The sequence below is a fragment of the Brachyistius frenatus genome, unplaced genomic scaffold (assembly GCF_029030835.1).
Source record: "Brachyistius frenatus isolate BFR_SWC_R1_liver_20210118 unplaced genomic scaffold, ASM2903083v1 Contig_396, whole genome shotgun sequence".
Classification (NCBI taxonomy): domain Eukaryota; kingdom Metazoa; phylum Chordata; class Actinopteri; family Embiotocidae; genus Brachyistius; species Brachyistius frenatus.
This window is the reverse complement of record NW_027210995.1, coordinates 71,105-92,500: the sequence shown is the minus strand read 5'-3', so window position 1 is coordinate 92,500 and position 21,396 is coordinate 71,105. Positions and strand designations below refer to the sequence as shown.

The 21,396-nt window shown below is 43.1% G+C and overlaps 1 protein-coding gene and 1 pseudogene across 1 annotated transcript in view; one reads left to right on the top strand and one right to left on the bottom strand.

Annotated features, from left to right (window-relative positions):
- Positions 1-3,066: 3,066 nt before the first annotated feature.
- LOC138636670 (nuclear factor 7, brain-like) lies at positions 3,067-5,946 on the top strand (annotated as a pseudogene).
- A 690-nt stretch (positions 5,947-6,636) lies between these two features.
- The window catches only part of ift172 (intraflagellar transport 172), a 35,971-nt gene continuing 21,211 nt past the window's right edge, over positions 6,637-21,396 (bottom strand). Inside the window, exons 26-48 of the mRNA XM_069724818.1 lie at positions 20,614-20,703; positions 20,287-20,384; positions 19,939-20,074; positions 19,390-19,506; positions 18,945-19,087; positions 17,786-17,879; positions 17,578-17,642; positions 16,571-16,751; positions 16,349-16,458; positions 13,751-13,880; positions 12,411-12,509; positions 12,202-12,311; positions 11,966-12,029; positions 11,322-11,408; positions 10,483-10,599; positions 9,806-9,916; positions 9,574-9,693; positions 9,236-9,331; positions 8,747-8,806; positions 8,453-8,551; positions 8,043-8,196; positions 7,428-7,519; positions 6,637-7,348 (exon numbers count right to left, since the gene is read on the bottom strand). Of these exons, the coding sequence (XP_069580919.1) occupies positions 7,259-7,348; positions 7,428-7,519; positions 8,043-8,196; positions 8,453-8,551; positions 8,747-8,806; positions 9,236-9,331; positions 9,574-9,693; positions 9,806-9,916; positions 10,483-10,599; positions 11,322-11,408; positions 11,966-12,029; positions 12,202-12,311; positions 12,411-12,509; positions 13,751-13,880; positions 16,349-16,458; positions 16,571-16,751; positions 17,578-17,642; positions 17,786-17,879; positions 18,945-19,087; positions 19,390-19,506; positions 19,939-20,074; positions 20,287-20,384; positions 20,614-20,703 (2,463 nt within the window). The 3' untranslated portion in view covers positions 6,637-7,258. The remainder of the gene's footprint in view (positions 7,349-7,427; positions 7,520-8,042; positions 8,197-8,452; positions 8,552-8,746; positions 8,807-9,235; positions 9,332-9,573; positions 9,694-9,805; positions 9,917-10,482; positions 10,600-11,321; positions 11,409-11,965; positions 12,030-12,201; positions 12,312-12,410; positions 12,510-13,750; positions 13,881-16,348; positions 16,459-16,570; positions 16,752-17,577; positions 17,643-17,785; positions 17,880-18,944; positions 19,088-19,389; positions 19,507-19,938; positions 20,075-20,286; positions 20,385-20,613; positions 20,704-21,396) is intronic.

Below are 21,396 nucleotides of genomic sequence, written 5' to 3'. Positions count from 1 at the left end.
CTTTGGCAGTAAATTAAACACGCTATTGGCTATTTTGTCGCGTATAGTACAATTAATAATACATTGAGAGATTTTCGTAGGAATATCTTTTGATTGACAGACGTCTCAGCCTATCAGAAACAGCTGTGGCGTTTTCTGAGACTGCCGTTTCATAAAAAACAAAAAAACATAGGTCGTTTGTGCAAGCAGCGTACTGCAACCCGACCCTAATAATTGTGACGGCGCCCTCTAGCGTCTGTTATAAATATGACAAGAGCAAAGAAGGAAGTTAGGCGACGTTATCGGGTCCACATGCATGAGTCAGCGTTGGGAGGAGGTCGAGGTTGATGGACGGGATTGAGCAGAGCGTTGTTTGGTTTCCCCTTATTTCCAAACCAAAAACTTAAGTATCTTCATTAACTTTAACCACATGGCAACGAAGGTCCGTTATTTTAACACAGACCCTAAAATTAGCCAATCAAACCAAGGTGAGGAATTTAATTTCTTACTGTTGGTTGAGGCGCTAATTTGGGAGACTCTCCGACTAAAAAAATGTAGATTATTGTTCAAATTGTTCTGTTTTGTTTCATCCCGCTAGATTTGATCCTCTCTGATAAAATGCAGGTTTTCTGGATCCAACATCAGTGTCAGGAAGTTAATACGAACTCATCTTAGTGCGTCAGCCAGCGTTTGCTAGCATTGTTATTTGTTTCTTACGTAAAGCCCATTTACAGCGATCGCTGAAGTCTGTGGAAGATACTTTCAGTAGTTGTAAAACATCAGTAGCAACTACGAAGGAACATTTCACATATTTGTAGCTTAGAAGTTTACATTGCTTTTTGTAGCCAGCCTAAATCGACCAATCGAGGCTAAGTTTCGGCAAGTTCGGCTCACTTTTTGGCACGTTGGCTCTGGCCTTGATACGGTCGCCGAATTTGGCTACGTTTTAAGTGCCGGTTTGGGCCGAGAACTGGCGAGTTTGTTTGATTCTGGCTTGTCAAATTTGGGTCGTTGTCGGGCCAAACCATTCTGGCTACCTTATTTCACATGTAAACAAATTATAGATGCTGACATCCACGCACCAGGGGGCGCTGCAGAACGACACTAACGCAGTATAACGTACCGCCAATTACCATTTAGCGAACCAGGAATCCATCCGCAGAATAACGTCCGACCTGCCTGCCCATCTTCACCACCGAGGAACTCCAAAATTTAAAGCACTATCTACAAAACCCTGAATACAGAATACGATTTCTAGTCTTCGCTTCAGAAAAAAATACAAAACTAAACATAAAATAAAATAAAAGTAGAGCAAAATGCTGCAACACCCGCAAGAGGATCAGAAAACTATTGCTTCATTTTCTGCTGCTTTTCACCACCGTTCTCCATCGTCGTCCGTTGCGTCTCGCTTACATCAGCTCCTCTGAATCGCAAGAAAAATCCGCTGTAATTCGTAGTCTTCAAAAGGGCCAGACCCGCTGGACCGTCTGACAGACAGATCCAGTTAATGTCCTCTCCGACAGACCTGATTAAATGCGCTGCTCAGACGAGCTTTGTAAGTGAGATTAGATGCAGTGGAGACAAAAAAAAAAAAAAAAAAGGGGGCGTGTGCAAGTTACAGATAAAATTAAAAAAAAATAAAGCTCAAACAGAGAAACCACCTATGTTTTTGAATATCAAGTAAATATATGATGATATTTTGCATTAGGAGGTCTGTAGGAGGCCCTTAACAATGCATGTTTCATATATACGACACGCGACATGAAGACGCTGAGTGAAGATAAGTCATTCTAGTGTTTCCTGTTAATTTCCTGTCGGCCTGCATGGATCCACGTCGGCGCGCTTCGCTTCAGCGCTGCGGTATAACGAACTGTTTGCGGTCCGAAATGCAAACGGGGCAAAGAGAAAAATAACAGGAAGGATGTGGACAGCGAAGGGAAGACGAGTTGCAAATAAAAAAAAATAAAAAAAGGGATATTTTGAATTTGTCGAATCCTTCAAAATAAAAGGGATATATATATATATATATAGGGATATATTTGGAAATTACAACAAAACCAAAAAAACATACCTCTCAGGAGTGAGTTATGTTTGTTTCTTTATTTCTGATAAAAATGTATGTCTGGTTGTATCTTTTTTTTTTTGTCTTGCATGTGTTTTAGAAATGATTGAAATATGAGGTGAGTCAGCTGAGCAGGAAATCTCCCGAGTTATCGCTTACTAATGCATTTTCCCCAAACACACAGGCTCTTATATTGACCACGGATGTATAGTACCTCTGCTGGGAAGAGGAGGTGGTATATGATATATATTTAATGTATACTTTACTGTAAGTGTAGTAGGGGCTACAAAAACTCACTGAAGCATCTGTAAAATGTCCTGAAAACGTTTCTTTATCTTGATTCTTTTTATATTTTCTGTATTCTGGAATTCCCATGAAAATCTGAATGTATGATCTTTTCAAAATAAACTGAAACGTATGAAACAGATGAATTAATGTTCAAGCAGGGTAGAAGAAGACAACATTTAAAAAAAAAAATTTTTTTTTTAGGTTTTTGTTCCAGGTCAGTTCTACAAATATGATTCTTTTTCTATATTTTATTTAATTAAATAAAAGTAAACAGCTCAATATAATGCAGTTTTTCCCTCGTCATGTTTGTTTACAATTTTGGCACTTTTTCTGATATGAATATGTATTTTTTTACAGTGTACATATAGAATAATGATCTTTTTATGTACATAGATGAAGTGTTCAATCATACTGCTCACAAATTTTAAGGAAATGTATTTATTTGCAGCTAAAACTGCAGAATGGGACATAAGTTGAGTGTTATTATGTACGGTGTGAATTTTTATTTTCAGTTTTTTTTACTCCTGGAATTAACAGTGTGTATAAGTGTCTTATAAGAATGCGATCAATAAAATATATATATATTTTTTTGCATTTTGTCTTTCTTGTCGTTTTACATTCTGCTTTATTTATTTATAACTATGAATATTGCACAGATATTAACTTTAAAATCAGGGAATGATTGGGGTCGAATACCAAATCAAACTGTTTTTGAGCCTCCAGATGTATTTTCTTTCTTTAAAACTGAAGAGTAAACTGACGTTAATGCTAACAGTGGCTATTTACCAATACCCTATAAAGGTAGCTAATCTTGCGTATTGCTTGTCGACAGTGTCAATATGTTAAGTTAGCTGTTTGTTGACTTGCAGTTTAGACCAGTTTAATTGGCTAGCTCGATTAGGTCGTCATCTAAACCGGGGTAATTTTAGGTAGCTAACGAAACCAAGCCTGCAGACCAAAAACAGATATTCAGTGCAACTAAAGGGCTCAAACTGCAAAAAAAAACCAAAAAACCAAAAAAAAAACATTGTAAGTGGCGTTAATATAGTTTTACTGTGGCTGTTTACTTGTGAATGTTCTCCTGCTAAAAACGGAGATTAGCAAGCGATAATGTAAACTATATCCTTAATCTAGCGCTCGTTTAATTTTGTCAATCCACTACTGGGTCCATACAATCTAAATTTACAATAATCAGTTATAAAGAAAACCCAGCTGCACAGGACAGGCCAAAAATTCACAAAATTCAACTGGAGAGAGCCGAACTGAAAGCAGACACCTCTCAACGTACAAAGTAGTATCACTAAACCGGACTAAAGCTCACATATTGCACCGTTAAGGTACAAAACGTTGCTCCATAGCACCCACAGTGATAAAAAAAATAATAAAACCCTCACAAGGTGCCTCTAATATTGGACTAAATCAGAGTTAAAACTGTCCATCCATTACATAAACCCGCTTTAATGCTCCCGCCGAGGTTCGAACTCCCGAAACCCAGAACCGAAGTCATGCTGGACGGTTGGCACAAAGATCAAATCAATGCAGTCTTTTCTACTTTTAGATACGATGACCTCACTTCTTTTTTCTTTTTTTTCATACTTCAGGAATCTCCTCTGAAGCCACGAGACTTTATAAAAATTTTTTTTTTTTAAAAAGTGGAGTTTGCCTTTAAAATACCGTCGTTCGAGCTCAATTGCCTTAATTTTCCTCGAGGGGATCGATAAAGTACCTATAAACCTATCAGTTAATGGATCCAGGATCAGTCTGCCAAGCATGAGTCAGCCTGCCCCTCGGGGAACAACTGGCAGGATCCAGTCAACAAATTACGCCGACACGGCGGAATGAAAAAAAAAAAAAAAAACCCGCCCCTTGATTTATTGCAGCTGCGCATTTTAGAGGAAAACAACTTGAGAAAGCACCGCCTCTCGTTCTCTGACTCACCGTCGTAGGTCGGCCGAGGGCGGAGACGCGCACACACACGGGGAAGCAGAAAGACGAGACGACGGACTAGAAGCTGCCACCGGAAGGAAATCTGAGATTACCGTCACTTCCGCCGCGAGTTTCTCGAAGAGCCGCGACTCAAAATGGCCTCGGGGTCGGAGATGAATCTGTGTTGTCCCGTGTGCTGCGACGTCTACAAAGAGCCGCAGCTTCTGTGAAGGCTGCATTCGACGGCGGCGGAAAAAGGAAGAAGCGCGCAAGTGTCCCGTTTGCCGGGCCGCGTGCGGGAGGGAACGCCTGCCGCGCGACCCGGCGCTTGAAGAACCCGCGCGAGGCCTTTCGTACCGGAGCGGGACCGGCGGCCCGAGGAGCTCCGCCACCTTCACGCGGAGAAGCTCGAACTCTTCTGTCCGGACCGTCGGCGGCCCGTCTGCCTCGTCTGCAGGGATTCGGAAAAAACACGCCGACCACGGCTTCAGGCCCGTCGACGAGGCGGCGCGGGATCTCAGGGAAAGTCTCCGGACGTCCCTGAAACCTTTACGGGACGAACTGAAAGCTCCTGGAACACGTTAAAGGGATCTACGCCGAGACGGCGGCGCACCTTAAAGTCTAAGGCCGGCACGCAAAGACGCAGTTTAGGAAGCGCTCCGAGAGGCTTCGCGAGCTTCTGGACGAGGAAGAGGAGGCCGGGATCGAGGCGGTGGGGGAGGAGGTGAGGCAAAACCACGAGGCGACGAAGGAGGAAACGGAGGCTTTGAGCAGAGCGAGGGGCGGCTCTTTCAGAGACGACCAGAGCCGCGGAGGAAGAGCTGGAAGCCGGAGACGTTTTCCTTCCTGCTGAAGTACGAGAGCGGCGGCGGAAAGACTCCGGCGGCGACCGTCGCCGGACGATCGGCCGCCGCTCTCGGGCGCTCTGCTCGACGAGGCCAAACACCCGGGACACCTGAGCTCCCACGTCCGGCGCGAGATGAAAGAGGCGGAGCCCCGTGCGCCCGCGATCCCGGATCCCAACACGGCTCATCCGAGACTCCGTCTGTCCGAGGACCCGAGCGGCGTCCGGTGGGGGGGGACGACGACGACGTCGAAGCTCCCGGACAACCCGGAGAGGCGCGACCGGTCCCGCGTCGTCCTCGGCTCGGAGGGCCTCGAATCGGGGCTCCGCAGCCGGGAGGTCGAGGCGGGCGCCGGGCGTGGCGCCGGAGTCCGTCCGGAGGAAAGCGCACCTGCGCCCGGGGTCCGGGGCTGTGGACGGTGGCGTTCGACAACGGTACGTACAAAGCGCTGGCGCTCCGAGTTTGTCTGGACCGCGACCGAGGAGCGCTGACGTTCTCCGACCCCGACGGGCCCGTGCACGCCTTCTCGCGCGCTTCGGACGAGCCGCCGTTTCCTTTCGTCGGCACGAGGGGCAAACGCCTGCCGAGGATCCTCCCGGGACCGAGCTCGTCGCCCGACGACGCCCGTCTCAGTGACGAAGAGGACGAATACGACGAAGACGGCGGCTTCGGTATTTTTTGCGGCGAGAGTTTAGGAGTCCAGGCGGTTTTGTTTTTTGGCGCAGTTCTGGGCAAACGCCGAACGGTTTGTGGTGAAATTCACGGAACACGTTCGGGGTCCACGGAGGATAAACTCCACCGACTTCGGTGATTCTCCGATTTTTCTTTCTTGCAGCAAAACCTTAATGGCTTCATTTACAGTTGGTCACGCCTTAAAAAAAAATCACGTGAAAATCCCAATTTTTGATTCTAAGCCAAACTTTTAACCAAACTAACAAACAAATGAAACAAATAAAAGACAAGCAACTTCTTCCATGTAAAGAAAACACAAGTTTTTCATGGAAAAATGCCTTAAAAAAAACACAAAAAAACCCAACAAATACCCAAAAATGTTTTTACCTGAAGGGGCAACGGAAAAAGAGAAACTGGCACATAAAGAATATAAAATTTGGATAAAACTGGCTGTTGATTGTCAAAGTTGGTCACGTTTCTTTAAAATCTTCAGCAAAATATCAACAAATCTACTGGATGGATTGAAGCAAAATTTTGCGCAGAGTTTTGTTTCCCAGATGATGAATTCTAATAAATGAGTTTCTTTAACGTTACCGGGAGTTTTTAAAAAAAAATTTGAACTGAAATATCTCAACGACTGCTCGATGTTTTTCGTTATCGATTCGCGACCTACTGAGGATTAACTGTAATCATCCCTGAAGATTTAATAACATTTTGAACGTAGATTTGTTTCACTGCTTGTTTTGTTGTTCTCACGGTTGCCGAGCAACAGATTTACTCCACGTCATCGGAATTTAAAAACGAATTCGACTTTTGGTTTCTCAACAAAACGTTCAAAAATGATCAGCAGCGGATGAAGGTTCGTAAAATGTCTGAAAACGATGTTTTATTTGAACTTTATTAATAAAAATACATTCCATATATCAAACACACAATTAAAAGGCATTTGCCGAGAGACGCATTCAAGGGCGAGAAAAGAGAAACGTCTCCGTCTTTTTTCGTCGTATTTTTTAAAGTTTCTTCGGTCGGAATGTATTTGGACGACGTGCGTTTCCATGGTGACGCGGCTCGCGATAAACCGACCTGTCGGAAAAAAATATTTCAAATCTCGTGAATTGAAAATTTGTTTGCTTTCCGACAAAACCTGGTGATCAGTTTGATCAGCGCTGCGTGAACTCGCTTGGTTTTGAAACGTAACGGACGATAATTTATAGCTTTAATATAAATTCATAGTTTTCATTTAAAATGGAAAATAAAGAGATTTAGCGTTGGGCTTTTTGAAAACGGCACAAGAGGACGGAAAAATCCAAAGGAAATAGTTTGAATAAATAAATAAATTGTACAGGAAAAAAAACAACAACAAAAAAACGCAACAACTTGTGACAGAATACAAAAAAAAAAAAAAAAAAAAAAAGAGGATGAGGAAGAAAATGTATCTCAAAGTGTGTAATGAGAAATAAAATGATACGAAGCGGAGCTGCTTCCGTCAGTGGAAGGAGAACCCGGACGCCGGCAAACCGCCGCACCACTGGCCGATGAACTTCAGGACGTCCTGACACTCCGGACTGTGAGTGGTCTGCGGGAGACAAGCGACCAATCAGGGGACAGGTGGGAGGAAGCGGGCGCGAGGTCGATACGAGTCCGTCCGCGCTCACCTTGGCGGCCATCAGGAATCGGTTCCAGTCTTCTTTGTTCGCCGCTTTCCCCGCCGACGCAAACTCCATCTTGTTCCTCAGGACGGGGTAACCTGAAGGCACCGCAGGAGCGAGAATCAATGAACAACTAAAAGCACAAACAGAATAGAAAAAGACAGGAAAAAGAACAATAACTGTGGAAAACTAATTTTAAAAAAAAGTACTCGTAAAGAAGAAGAAATGTTTTTGCGGGAAAGCTCGCCTTCCTAAAAAATATAGTAAAAAAACCCCCGATAAAATGCACATTTGAGTACAAATATGTCCTCGAGCTCCTACAAGCCACATCGAGCAACTCTACAGGTACAAAACCTTCGATTTCATTAAATAAACAAGCACATGTTGACGCTAATATACATATAAATGTATTATAATACGATATCTATATTCTATATTAAGTATTTTATTATTTTAAATCTCTGCATCAGATCTGTTTTGTTTTTTGTAAAAAAAAATTAAAAAAAGTAAATTTGTTTTTTTAAACATGTTAGAAGAGCGTATCGTCTGTGTGTGTGTGTGTGTGTGTGTGTGTGTGTGTGTGTGTGTGTGTGTGTGTGTGTGTGTGTGTGTGTGTGTTACCGGTGAGGACGCAGGGCAGCGAGCGGAGGCCGGTGTTGGCGGCCACCAGCGAGGCTTCGTACGCGTTCCTCTCGTCGCGCGGCAGCACCTGCTCCAACCGATGGTCCATGGACACCATCAGCACCCAGTCGCGGATCTGCTCCCGCTGGCCGTCCTGCAGCGACCGTACACACACACACACACACACACACACACACAACACACACACACATAATACACATAAAGAGAGTCGCGTTTCCGTCAATTATAGCAATGTCCTGGACTCGCTTGAACCGTCAGCGGCATTTTATGTAAATTTACGTCACGTTCGCAGACGTCAGTTTTTAGGTTAAAAGCTCGTTTTGTTTTTGACGACTGAGACTTTGTTTTGTTTTGTTTTGTTTTCTTTAAATAAGGAGGCGGAGTCTCACGGTGACGCAGAGTTTGGTGGGAACCGGAACCTCGAAGGGAATGTCGGTGTCCAGGAAGTCGGAGTGGTCCAGAGCGTCCAGCGTGCCCTCGTCGATGGCCTGCAGACGGGAAAACCGACCAATCAGAGAACAGATTCAAAATACAATGTGAAGCTCACTTTTAAGTTTGACCGGCTTTACATGAATTAAATATTAATAAATTTAAAAAAATATTCCGTTGGACAATAAAACACGGTTTTTTTTTTTTTTTTACTTTAAAGAGCAGTTTAAAATGAATATTTTTGTCATGCTTACATCACACAGGTCCAGGAAGTGGTTGAGAAAGATGAAGGCCATGTTCTCCCAGCCGACAGTCTGCCGGGATTTAAAAAAAAAAAAACATAACACGTGTGGGTATATTATACTGCTGTAAAGCCATTTGAGCTGCATTTCTTCTATATATTATTAGTATTACTTACACATTCTGTCAGGGAATATTAGCAAAGACTTTGGTGGCTTTTAGATCCAAAATAACACCAATAATGACACAACAAACCCAAACAAAGAAGCAGATTAAAGCCGCGGTGGATTGAGGTTAAATTGCTGGTTTTTTTAATGGACTCTGGTGGTTTCGAATGAAAATGGGAAAAACAACTCGGTTCCTCGTTGGAAAAATGCTGTTTGATTAAAGGGTAAACAAGTGGAAATATTCTAAATATAACATACCATAATACAGATTTTTTTTTTTTAATGTCGGACCAGATGAGTACACAATCTGTCGTGGCCTCTGATTGGCCGACCCACCTTGCAGGCCAGACCCGCCTCGTAGAAAGCCTTGTCGGCGGGAACGAGCTCGGTGTGACGCAGCAGAGACACCGCCAGCTTGGCTGCGATGCTCATCTGAAAACACAACATTTTCAAGATCATTAAGGAAAAAAACTAAGATTGTTTTTCACATGTTAAAAAAAAAAAAAAAAAAAAAGCTCAATTCTCGAATCAGAGATTCAGATTTGTGACAAAAACAGATTTCAGCATCTGAAATTTGAATGAAATTCAATCGTGTGATTTAAACCTGAATTTTTTATTGTGTTTAGTAACATCATGCTGCGTGTGTGTGTGTGTGTGTGTGTGTGTGTGTTTACCAGCTGCTCGACTCCTCTAGCGGCGGAGCGTGCTGCGTAGTAGTGAGCGACCAGCAGCATCTGCTCGAAGTCCTCGTGGGCCGGCGAGTTGACCTCGGACGACTTGGACACGTTCTCGCACTGAAGTCCGCACGAAGAAAAAAACAAAAACAAAAACAAAGAGAAAAAGCAGAGTTACACGTGTCGCAGGTGATTCAAATATCGACTGAAATGTTTCCGCTGCGATTTTTACCAGCTGCAGCAGGAAGTTGCGCAGGTCGGCCCACGTGCGGTAGCACTCGGGTCCGTCAGTGTCGGGGAGGTTGATCAGGTCCAAGAACAGACGCTTGTAGATGTTAAAGTTCTGATCGGACAAAAAAACAAAAAAACAACAACAACACAAAACGCGTATATTAGTTCGTGTACAAAAAAAAGTTAATAAACTAATACACAGGAAGTAAACAAGAGATGTCTGTCATAAACAAGACGTGAGAAGGCAGATTCATCTTTACACGTAAACTAAACAAACATTTCATTGGTAAACTTTATCGTGTTAATTTTTACAAAGAAACAGACGTGAATGAAAACAGTAATAGTTCATAATAATAATAATAAATAATAATAATAATTAGTAGTAGACATTTGACCGGACAACAACTTATGAAATTGAATAGACTGATTTATAAAAGTCTTTCGAGAATTTAAAGTGTAATGGAGTAAATTTTGATAACGTTTTATTTTAAAAGTAATTTAAAGGCTGAATTTAGACGCACTGTTAAAGAACCGAGGCTCCAAAAACGATCGTCAAATAATAAATGAGTAAAAGTAGGACCTGTGTGTGTGTGTGTGTGTGTGTGTGTGTGTGTGTGTGTGTGTGTGTGTGTGTGTGTGTGTGTGTGTGTGTGTGTGTGTGTGTGTGTGTGTGTGTACCTGAGGGTTGGGTGGAGCTCCGTGCAGTACGTAGAGCTGCAGGGCCTTCAGAGCGTCTCCCTCCTTGATGAGGTGTGTTGCGTACAGAGCGACGTACTTGTGGAGGATCTTGAAGTTCTGACCGAGAACAACACGGACGAAGAAGATGAGGAGGAGGAGGATGAAGAGCGCTGACAACCAACAGGGTCAACATCTGCTGATGATGTTTCTTATTATTTATTTTTTTTTATATATAAACAGAACACTCCGATTGAACTGTGAAAGGAATCCAGCAGGGTTATATATCAGGCAAAAATGGGACCACATTTCACTATCAAAACTCCAGCGACTGGTCTCCTCGGTTGCCAAAATGTTTACAGAGTGTTGTTAAAAGAAGAAGTGATGCAGCACAGTGGCAAAGGTGACCCTGTCCCAACATTTTTGGAAACGGGGTTCTCGTAGGCAAGAAGGGGACCGCATTTCACTTTCAAAACTCTAGCAACTGCTTTGCTGAGTTCTTAGACGTTTACAGAGTGTTGTTAAAAGAAGAAGTGATGCAGCACAGTGGTAAACATGCCCCTGTCCCAACTCTTTTAGGAAACATGGTCATATATCAGGCAAGAATGGGACCATATTTCACTTTCAAAACTCCAGCAATTGCTTTATGCCGTTCCCAGACGTTTACAGAGTGTTGGTAAAAGAAGACTGTGGTAAACATGACCGTGTCCCAACTTTTTTGGGGGAAACGGGGTTGTATATCAGGCAAGAATGGGACCACATTTCACTTTCACACTTTCTCTGTAATCTGGACTTCACAGAGTGCAAAGACGTTTTTGTTTTTTTTACCGCATCCTTCATACCTGTTTGGCCGCAGTGTCGAGACATTTCTCCCACTGGCCTCTCTCCACGTAAATGTCCAGAGCCGCCATGACGTCGACGCCCACCAGCTGCGCGCACACACACACACACACACACACACACACACACACACACACACACACACACACACACACACACACACACACACACACACACACACACACACACACACACACACAAAATCATAAAAACAACTTTTCAGTTCCCTGAAACGGGGCATGAATAAAACTAAAAATTGGACCATTATTTTGTCTGTGTTGCCATGACGACGTAAACGACTCTGACACGCGGGCGTCTGCAGAACGGCGGTGAAATGGTGCAGAAACGCGGCAAATCGTGTGCAACCGTCGAACTTCACACATCAAACTCTTTTATTTTTTATTTTTAATCACACGAACCAAATGAGTGAAAGAGTTTTTAGGGGTTTTTTTTTTCTGTTCGATTTTTCTGGATTTTGGTTTTGAGTGATTTTTTTGTCCTAATGAGGCTCAAACTGACAGAATTACACCGATTAACATGACGATATTTCATATTTTTCTTTTATAGTTCCAGTGTGTGTGCGTGTGCGTGTGTGTGCGTGCGTGTGCGTGTGCGTGCGTGTGCGTGTGTGTGTGTGAGAACTTACGGACTCCACTCGGCCCTGGTTCTTCAGGTGCTCTTTGTACCGCTGGTCCACGTAGTCCTCATACCTGTCAGAACCAGCGTCATCAGATGGAGACGTTCATAATAACTGGAGACTGTTTCCTGTGTTTTTATTATTGAAATTATAATACATTATATTGTGTGTGTGTGTGTGTGTGTGTGTGTGTGTGTGTGTGTGTGTGTGTGTGTGTGTGTGTGTGTGTGTGTGTCTTTAAGAACCTGGGCTCCAGCTCCTTGGCGACCCTCTTGGCTTTGTTCCACTCTTCGCCCTCGATGAAAACGTCGATGGCCTCCTTGATGAGGTCCATGTTTAAGTAGAGCCCGGCAGCCTTGAACCAGCAAACACGAGTCATTCAAGAAATGACGAGTGTTTAATATTTGTGGTATTTAAAAAAAAAAAAAATCTGTATTGTGTGTTTTCAACTCACGGCGTTGAACTTCCTCAGCCGCGTGAGTCGAGGTCCGACCACCCGGACCACCTCCACCGATCGCTCTGCAGTCAGGAACTTGATGGACAGCTCGGCGGCCTGCGAACACACACACACACACACACACACACACACACACACACACACACACACACACACACACACACACACACACACACACACACACACACACACACACACACACACACAGTGTCAATCCGTTACACGACACACAAACAGGAGTGTGCATTAAAGGGAATTTCCACGACCTTCCTGAGAATCCAATTTTTGTTTTACTTACAATACGTTTGTTTTCTTTTAAATAAAACCGATTGATTAATTATGGATTGATAAACTTGAAAGGTCAGAGGCTTACGGTTTGTAAATTCGATGACCTAAGCGATCTACGACGGAGAAGCTGCGGTTGAAATATTTCCAATTGGGCTGCTTCACATTATTATTTTTTATAATAATAAAATCACTTGATTTTATTATAAAATTTTGACCGAATACGGCAAAAAAAAAAGCTAAAACAAGTTGTGAAACCTAAACGTGGCATCTTCAAAGGTTTAATGAGTTAAAAAAAAAAAAAGAATTCACATTTTAAAATGTTCACATATATATTAAAAAAAAAAATCAAACTAGTCAAAATCATTGTTTATTTTTCTGTCAATTAAAGAATTACCTTATTATTTCAGCTCCAATTTTTTTGTGTGCTTCTCTGAAATGTAAATGTCTCGAAGTTTCAGAATAAAATCTTGTTAGTTTTTATTGGTTAATACAGTCAAAGCTGTATTTAATTCGACCAGAGCAGCGCAGGTGTTTTCTTCTGTCCGTGACGGCGTCGTAAGGAAACAAGTAATTAAAGGAAAGGCGTAATGTGCATATCGAAGCTCACGACAGGAAGTGAAACGTATCGATCTTATCGATCGTGACCTCTTCCTCAGAAACGCCACCGGGAGATCGAAACGCTCGATGCCCCCGGTGGAGTGCGGCTCCACGCTGACGCGACACGTTTTCTGACAAAACAAAAAACAAGATTGATCTGCGTGACCCCGCGACCTTTTCCCTTCGGCGACAAGGGACAATACAACGGTGTCGTCTGCGGAGAGGCTTCGGTCGATAACCAGCGTAAGGGGATCTACGATGACACGGTGACCTTTAACCTTTCCCCCTCCCCCTCCACATCAGGTGAGAAACAATAAATAAAAATATCTCGGCTGTCTATCTCCTCTGTCGTCGGCCGATCACACAGAATACCAAGTCATATTTTTCGGTGGATTTTTTTTCCGCTGAAGGATTTTCTGGACTTTTTTTTGTTGTTGTTGTTGTTTTCTCACCTTCATCCAGCACTTCTCCATCAGGACGGCGTCGGAGTCGTCCTTCACCTTCAGGTAACTCTCCACCGCCCGCGAGTACTCGGCCGCCTGCTCCCACTCCCGGGCCTGCTCCAGCAGCCCCTCCACCCCCCTGGAGAAAAACACCGGCCCAAATACACACAAACAAAGTCATTTCATTGGAGTCCCACTCAAAAAGCAATTTTGAAATCAGAAGCACAACATGTTTTAATGTAAATGCAACATTTTTTGCCATAATGTTTAACTTCAATTTGTACTCTTTAAGAACCAAATCAGTTCGTTTGTTTTTTTGTGTTGATTTATCCTTAAAGAATAAGATGAGAATATGAGAATATGTTCTGGATTCGGGCTTCAGCTCGTAGAACTGAGCGGCAACGTGTGCAGTGAAGGTGTCGCGTGAGAGGGACAAAATGGAGGTCAGTTGCCAGGTTACCTGCTGGGAAGAAAAGGAAGACTGGACGTAAAGAGGTTTTAATCGTACAACGAAGAACTCTTTGTTATTAGAAAGAAAAAAATTCATGTTTTTGTTTTTTGAAATGTTTTTTTTTTGTTTTCTGAAATTTGTTTGTATTTTCTAAAATGTTTTTGCTTTTACTTAAATGTTTTTTTTTTTTCCTGAATTGTTTTTCAAAATGTTTTTGTGTTTGACCCTCAGGGCCACCGTACATAACTGTTAACCTGCTAATCTAAAGAAGGTGCAATGACGTGTGAATTCCTCTTAAAACTGTTATTACATGAAAAAAAAAAAAAAATTTTTAAATAAACATTTCTGCAAAATTGCTTTAGGGCTGAATTATCATTATTATTATAAATTAACACGATTCCTGTGTCCAACAAAAAAAAAAATTACTCTGTGTCTCCACTGCAACTCAACACTTTGAATCTTTACGGGACTTTTCATTAAAAAAATATTGATACCACTTTACTTTATATTTCACTCCAGTAGGGCTGCATTTTGTTTTAGATCATCGTTGCACATTACTTCCTGCCCACAGTTCACCCTGCACCTCACCCCAAATATCTCTTTCTCATTAATGACCTCTTAATCAATAATCGGTGAGATAAAAACTACATAAACTGAAGCTATCATCCATCAGAAAGCAGGAATGTTTTGCAACTAGCGTGAAGTCGGAGCTGTAAACTCTGCAGGAATAATTCAGTGTTTTTTCCCTCTTTGACCTTTTTTTTTTTTTTTCACATCCGTCTCCATTGGTAACTTTTGATGTTTTTTTTCTCCCACCGGTCATTAAAGCGGGAGAAGCGGTGGGAGGAAGGATGAGAGCCGCCGTGCTGCCGGTCGGCCGGTTTAACGAGCTTCTTCTTCTCGTCGGGCAGTCGGGTGAGTCGTGTTTTTAATAAAGCATCAAACCGGCTCTTTGTGAATCGGGGAAGGCGAGGGGGGCCGCCGAGCTCGGCGAAAGGCTTCACGGTGGCTTTTTGCGGCGATTTAAGAGTCCGTTTGAAAGTCGAGCTTTACAGAAAACTGAGACACTCAGGTGAGTAAGTTAAAAAATATACTATTAAAATAAATAAGGGTCAGTCGAGACGCCGTGGTAACGACGTTAAAAATCCATACTAGCGTACTATTTAGATTTAGTACGTCCCAATGTGTCGTGTGTGAAATGTAGTGTGGCCAAAAGTACCAGGATGTTGGACTACATCCGGTCTTATTCTGCAGTCTGTAGACATGCACGCTACTCTGGGCTGTTCTGACCCACAATCCTTTGCAGCAGGAGATACGTCACAATCGACTGACCGGCAGAGAGAGGTGGCGGCGCTGATGCTCCGCCCACAAAAAGGGAGAAGGAAAAAGAAGAAGGAAGAAGAAGAAGGAAGAAAAAGGAAGAAGAAGGAAGAAGAAGAAGAAGAAGAAGAAGAAGAAGGAAGAAAGAAGAAGAAGAAGAAGGAAGAAGAAGAAGAAGGAAGAAGAAGAAGAAGAAGAAGAAGAAGAAGAAGAAGAAGAAGAAGGAAGAAGAAGAAGAAGAAGAAGAAGAAGGAAGAAGAAGAAGAGGAGAAGAAGAAGAAGAAGAAGAAGAAGAAGAAGAAGAAGAAGAAGATCAAAGAAGAAGAAAGAAAGAAGAAGAAGGAAGAAGAAGAAGAAGAAGAAGAAGAAGAAGAAAAAGAAAAAGAAGGAAGAAGAAGGAGGAGGAAGAAGAAGAAAGAAGAAGAAGAAGAAGGAAGAAAGAAGAAGAAGAAGAAGAAGAAGAAGAAGAAGAAGAAGGAAGAAGAAGAAGAAGGAAGAAGAAGGAAGAAGATCAAAGAAGAAGGAAGAAGGAAGAAGAAGAAGAAGAAGAAGCAGCATTGAAAGGAAGCGTACTCGTTCCAAATCACATCTTTGACCAAGTAGGTCAAAGGTCAAAGTTCATTGTGATGATGAAGCAGTTTGTCCGATTTGTAAACATACTACATGTAACAGTAGATACTTTGTAAGAGCAGCCGCAGTACGTACAGAAAGTAAAAATGAATTTTGACGTTGGACATTCGTTGATTAAATCGTGTCAAAAGACTTTCTGGAGAAAAAAAAGTAAAGTAAACGAGCGTTTACGATAAGATAATCGACGTTTTCGGGTCTGGACTCACCGAGTTCCCTTCTTGGACGTCTCCTTCTCGAACTCCTCCTGGAGCGCCGACAGCTTGTTGGGCAGATACTCCTTACAGATGCGCATGGCGTCGCTCCACATGTCCGCCTCCTGCAAACAAACAACACCAAACACACAACACGAGGTCGGAAGAAGTCCTTTTAAGATATAAAAACCGAAGAGACGTTGTGTTTATTCTAAACGCGGGTTTGGTCTTCGTCACCTTGTAGTATTTGACGGCCAGGTCGGGTCTCTGCGCTCGGAGCAGGAACGCTTCGGACTTCTGGAAGTCCTTCTGCTCGAAGCAGAACTTGGCCTGATCGACCAGAACCTCCGACACGCTGTCCGGGTCGTGGGCCTCGGCCACCCGCTGGGCGCTGGACCAGTCCTTGTTGTGGACGTACCTGGAAGACACACAAATAACCTAAAAATGAGCTTTTTTTTAAGGATTATTTAACATCTTTTTTTTACCATTTTCCTGAATGTCTTTCAGAGAAAAAGGCAGATAAACACGTCTCTGCTCTGTGATTGTCGACCCCACCAACAGCTCATGTTTTGGATCTCTATGCTGTCTTTTCTCTCTCTGCTCTCCGCTCTCACCACCAACCGGTCGAGGCAGAAGCTCCGCCCACCTCTGAGCCCGGTTCTGTTGGAGGTTTTTCTTCCTTGTAAAAGGGAGTTTTTCCTTCCCTCTGTTTTTTTGTTGTTGTTTTTTTTCCCCTCCTAGCTGATGTGGGAATTGTTCAATTGTTGGGTTTCTCTGTATAAATGTTGTAAAGTTCTGCCGTAAGGACTTTAAATGTGTTATGTGCCATGAAATAACTTGTTGTGACTTGGCGCTATATAAATGAAATTGAATTGAATTTAAATGAGCTGAGTTTCATAGTTTCCTGAAATGAACTTAAAAGCAGAGGCTCCCTGAAGGATTGGAAATCAATAAAACAAACAAAAAAAGCTTTGAGATCACTGAATAATTAAGTGAGCAGCATTTCAGTACAAACTGTTGAGTTAAATACTCGAGCGGTGGAATTAAATTAACTCTACAAAACCTCCATCAACATCAGTATTTATATATATATATATATATCGTGTATTTATATCAGAAGTGGAGGAAGTATTCAGATGTTTTATTAAAGTAAAAAATACTTAATTACAAGTAAAAGTCCTGCATTGAAAATGGTATCAAAGTAAAAGTACGTAAGTAGAATACGAAAAACGTCCGCTACTCACATGAATACGGCCTCTTTGGGTTTTCCTGCTTTGATGAACTCCACCTCGGCTTCGGGAAACTTTCCCTGAAAGATCAGGCCGGGACAGAAGTCAGGATTTACGACACAAACTTTACAAGGCAAAGTTGTTGTTTTTTCCGGTATTCACGTGCGTACGGTATCCGGTAACGTTTTTTTTTTTGGTCGCGTGCGTGGATACGTGGATTTACCTCGTCTTCCAGGTAGATGGCGTGCTTGAGGTGGATCTCGGGAATCTTTTCCTTACACGAGAGCCGGGCCAAGTCGAAGGCAAAGTCGAACGAGCTGGAGAGAAGACGAGGAAGCAGAGCGTGAAATTAAAGCCGCGTTTATATACTTATAGACAGATGGAAGGCATTAGAGTATGTCTTAATAAATAGCTAATAAAAGCTAGCACGTGCACTGGTGTAATTATTGCCTACTCGTGCTTTTACCTTGATATATTTTAGCCAAGAAAACCCACAACAATTCTACCTTTTTATGGGTCTCTGACTTCCATGACTGTAAGACTTTATTTAATAATTCACAAAAGTTTATTGTCAGAAACTCCTATCAAACAGAACAAGAAATAAAACCTCTAAATTAGTGGCAATAATGTCTTAAAGCTCTCAACAAGCTTTCACATTTTTCTCTTCAGATTTTAAAGGTCCCATATTTTACTTTTTTTTTGGTGTTTTTAATTTTTTGCAGTCTTAATATCTATAATCAGATATATTTGTGGGTTTTAATGACCAAAATTCATCTCCAAAAATCAAAAAGACCGCTCGGTGTTTTCTTACAGAAAAAAACAACTTTTGGGAGGTGGGTTGTGCTGATGATGAGTTTGTGACATCACAAACTAGCAGAGGTTCAAAAACTGGACAGAACAAAAGAGTCGCGTGTCAAACAGAAGCTCAAGAAACTGGACCAACAGAAGGCGGTTTCGTGTCTGTGCCTTTAAGGAGCCTTGATGTCAACGACACTCTCTTCTGACTGGCTGGCTCGTTCTGAGTGACACACGCCCAGGCCCAATCACAGGCTTTCTTTGGTCTAGTAGCTTGTTGAACTCTTGATACTCTTGATAGCTTGGTGGTTTTCAAAAAGATAAAAGTTCAGTCGTGTAGAGGGGCCGGACATATGACATAATCATGAGTTTGTGACATCACAAACTCACGGAGGTCCAAACAGCACAGTTGCTGAATACGAACTGTGTGCATTTTTTCAGTGGAGTAAGTGTTTTAAGACTTTCACAATATTTATAGACCGGCTTTATAACCAGGAAAAGAAATCTGAATTCATCACATATGGGACCTTTAAATATGTCAAGTTAGTGTAATTAAATTTAATTCTGCGTGTAGCGGTGACACTCACAAGTTATTCGCCGCCGACTCGATGGCGTACTCCAGCAGGCCGAACTTGTTGAGCAGCTTGACGGCGGCCTCTCCTCCCAGACTCCGGGCCCACAGGTAGGCCACCTGCTTCTGGGCGCCGGCGCCACCGTGGCTCTTTGCCACCTGACGTACACACACACACACACACACACACACACACACACACACACACACACACACACACACACACACACACACACACACACACACACACACTTTTATATAGGACTCATAAATGTAAAACAGAGGCCACACAGTAAAGTCAATTATAACAAAGTAGCACAGGTTCAAACAGTCAAATAATTATAAGGTGAGTTCAATAAAATTTTGACATGAAGTTTGACAAGTACGGGTTTGATATTTTATATATATATTTGGGTTTTTTTGTGTGATTTTTTTTAACTTCAAAACGTAAAAAAATGTACCCGGTGAGCGTCCTCCCACATGTCGTTGACTCGGTACATGTGCACGGCGGCCTTCCACTCCTCGGCCTCCATGAAGTGGTACTCGGCCTCCGAGAACCTGGACTCGGCCTCCAGCTCCTGCACGAAGACACGAAAGGGATTCATGAATCAAAGTGAGATTAGAATTAAAGTTCCACCGGTCAGTTCCCTTCTCTTCTACGAGTAATTTAACAGGAAAAACAAGCAGGTGTCATTTAAATGTGTAAATAAGTGACACATTGACTGGATATAAAAGTGGATGTAGCTTCTGGGTCTGAAAAATTAGGCGCTTTACGCTGCAATACCACCGAGTGCCACTAGAGGTCGGCTCCAAAAAAGCCTCCGTAGACGTCCATTCAACTTTGGTGAGAAGTGTGTCTCCGTACCTTGGCCAGGTGGAGGTGTGTCTCCGTACCTTGGCCAGGTGGAGGTGTGTCTCCGTACCTTGGCCAGGTGGAGGTGTGTCTCCGTACCTTGGCCAGGTGGAGGTGTGTCTCCGTACCTTGGCCAGGTGGAGGTGTGTCTCCGTACCTTGGCCAGGTGGAGGTGTGTCTCCATCAGCAGGTCGTTGTGATGCTTCGCCACCAGACGAATGACGTCGTCGAACATGCGGTTCTTCTTGTACATGGTGATGGCGAGGTCGGGCTGCTTCACCGCAGCAAAGAGCCTGCGGGCGCGCACACACACACACACACACACACACACACACACACACACACACACACACACACACACACACACACACACACACACACACACACACACACACACACACACACACGCACGGAGGAGAGCGTTCGTTAACACGCCGTCATGAAGGTCGGAGATGAACTCGGACGTCGTCGCTCTCCGACTTGATGATAAATTACTGCTCTTTACCTCTCGGCCTCCTTGAACTTCCCGTCTCTCTCCAGCTCCTGAGCTCGGCTGATGTACAGCGCCATCACCTCCTCCTCCGTCATGCACTCCACCGCCAGCTGGACACACACACACACACACACACACCAAACAACGACCTCCTCGTCAACCTCTCTGCATTATACTTCCACTCCTCTCTGGTGCGGAAACTACTCCGCTGTAATCATCACTTCATCTCATATTTGGAGGGAAACACGCATAAATACAGGAAGAGTTTTCTGTGATACGAGTGTTAAGGAGGGCGACGGGTCTCTGACGGAGTCTCTGCTCCTCGACCTCCACACTGACCTTGTGCGCCTCCTCCCAGTGTCCCGCCGCGGTGTACATGTCGATGGCGTCTTTGATGTGACCGCCTTTCACAAACAGCTGCTCGGCCACCTGCGGGCCATCGAAGTGCAAAAAAGCGTGCGCTCAGGAAATGCAACATCAGACCCCAAAATTATTTATACTTAAAAACTTTCAATGACAACCTGAAAGTATGTAAAAAAAAAAGAAAAAGAATACACTGGAAAAAAGGCATTTCAAACACGTGCATAAACAGACTTAACAGACAAACACATTTAAAAACAGTGTTTTTTCTTGCTCTTAAGTGAATATTTCACTTAAGTGCAATATTGTTACTTATTCCAAATGTTTCCGTATTTATTATATTTCTATATTTACAGGATGCGCCTTTTTTTTGTGTGTGTTTTTTCTAACTATCTGTCTTTTCAAGTTTGCACCGACCACGAGCGGCAGCTTCCTCGGACACGTTAATTGGAAAAAAATATTTTACGTCGGTGGCCCCGCCCCCTCCCTCTGCGGCGCCTAGATGGCGACCGTCGAAGGGCTCTATTCTATAGAACAAGTCGATACCAACAACATCAAGTCAGCGGCGTGATTCATTGTGTGAGAGTTAATGGAAGAATTTGGGAGAGATCAGATAAACCGGTAAAACAAAGGAAAACGCCTTCAGTCTGACAAATGGACGGGCTGCTCGTTCGCCCTTCAGCGATGCTTCCTCTCTATAGGTACGTTCCTCCTTCACCGTTTGAGAGTTTGCGCCGAAATTATTCACTTTCCCTGCAACTT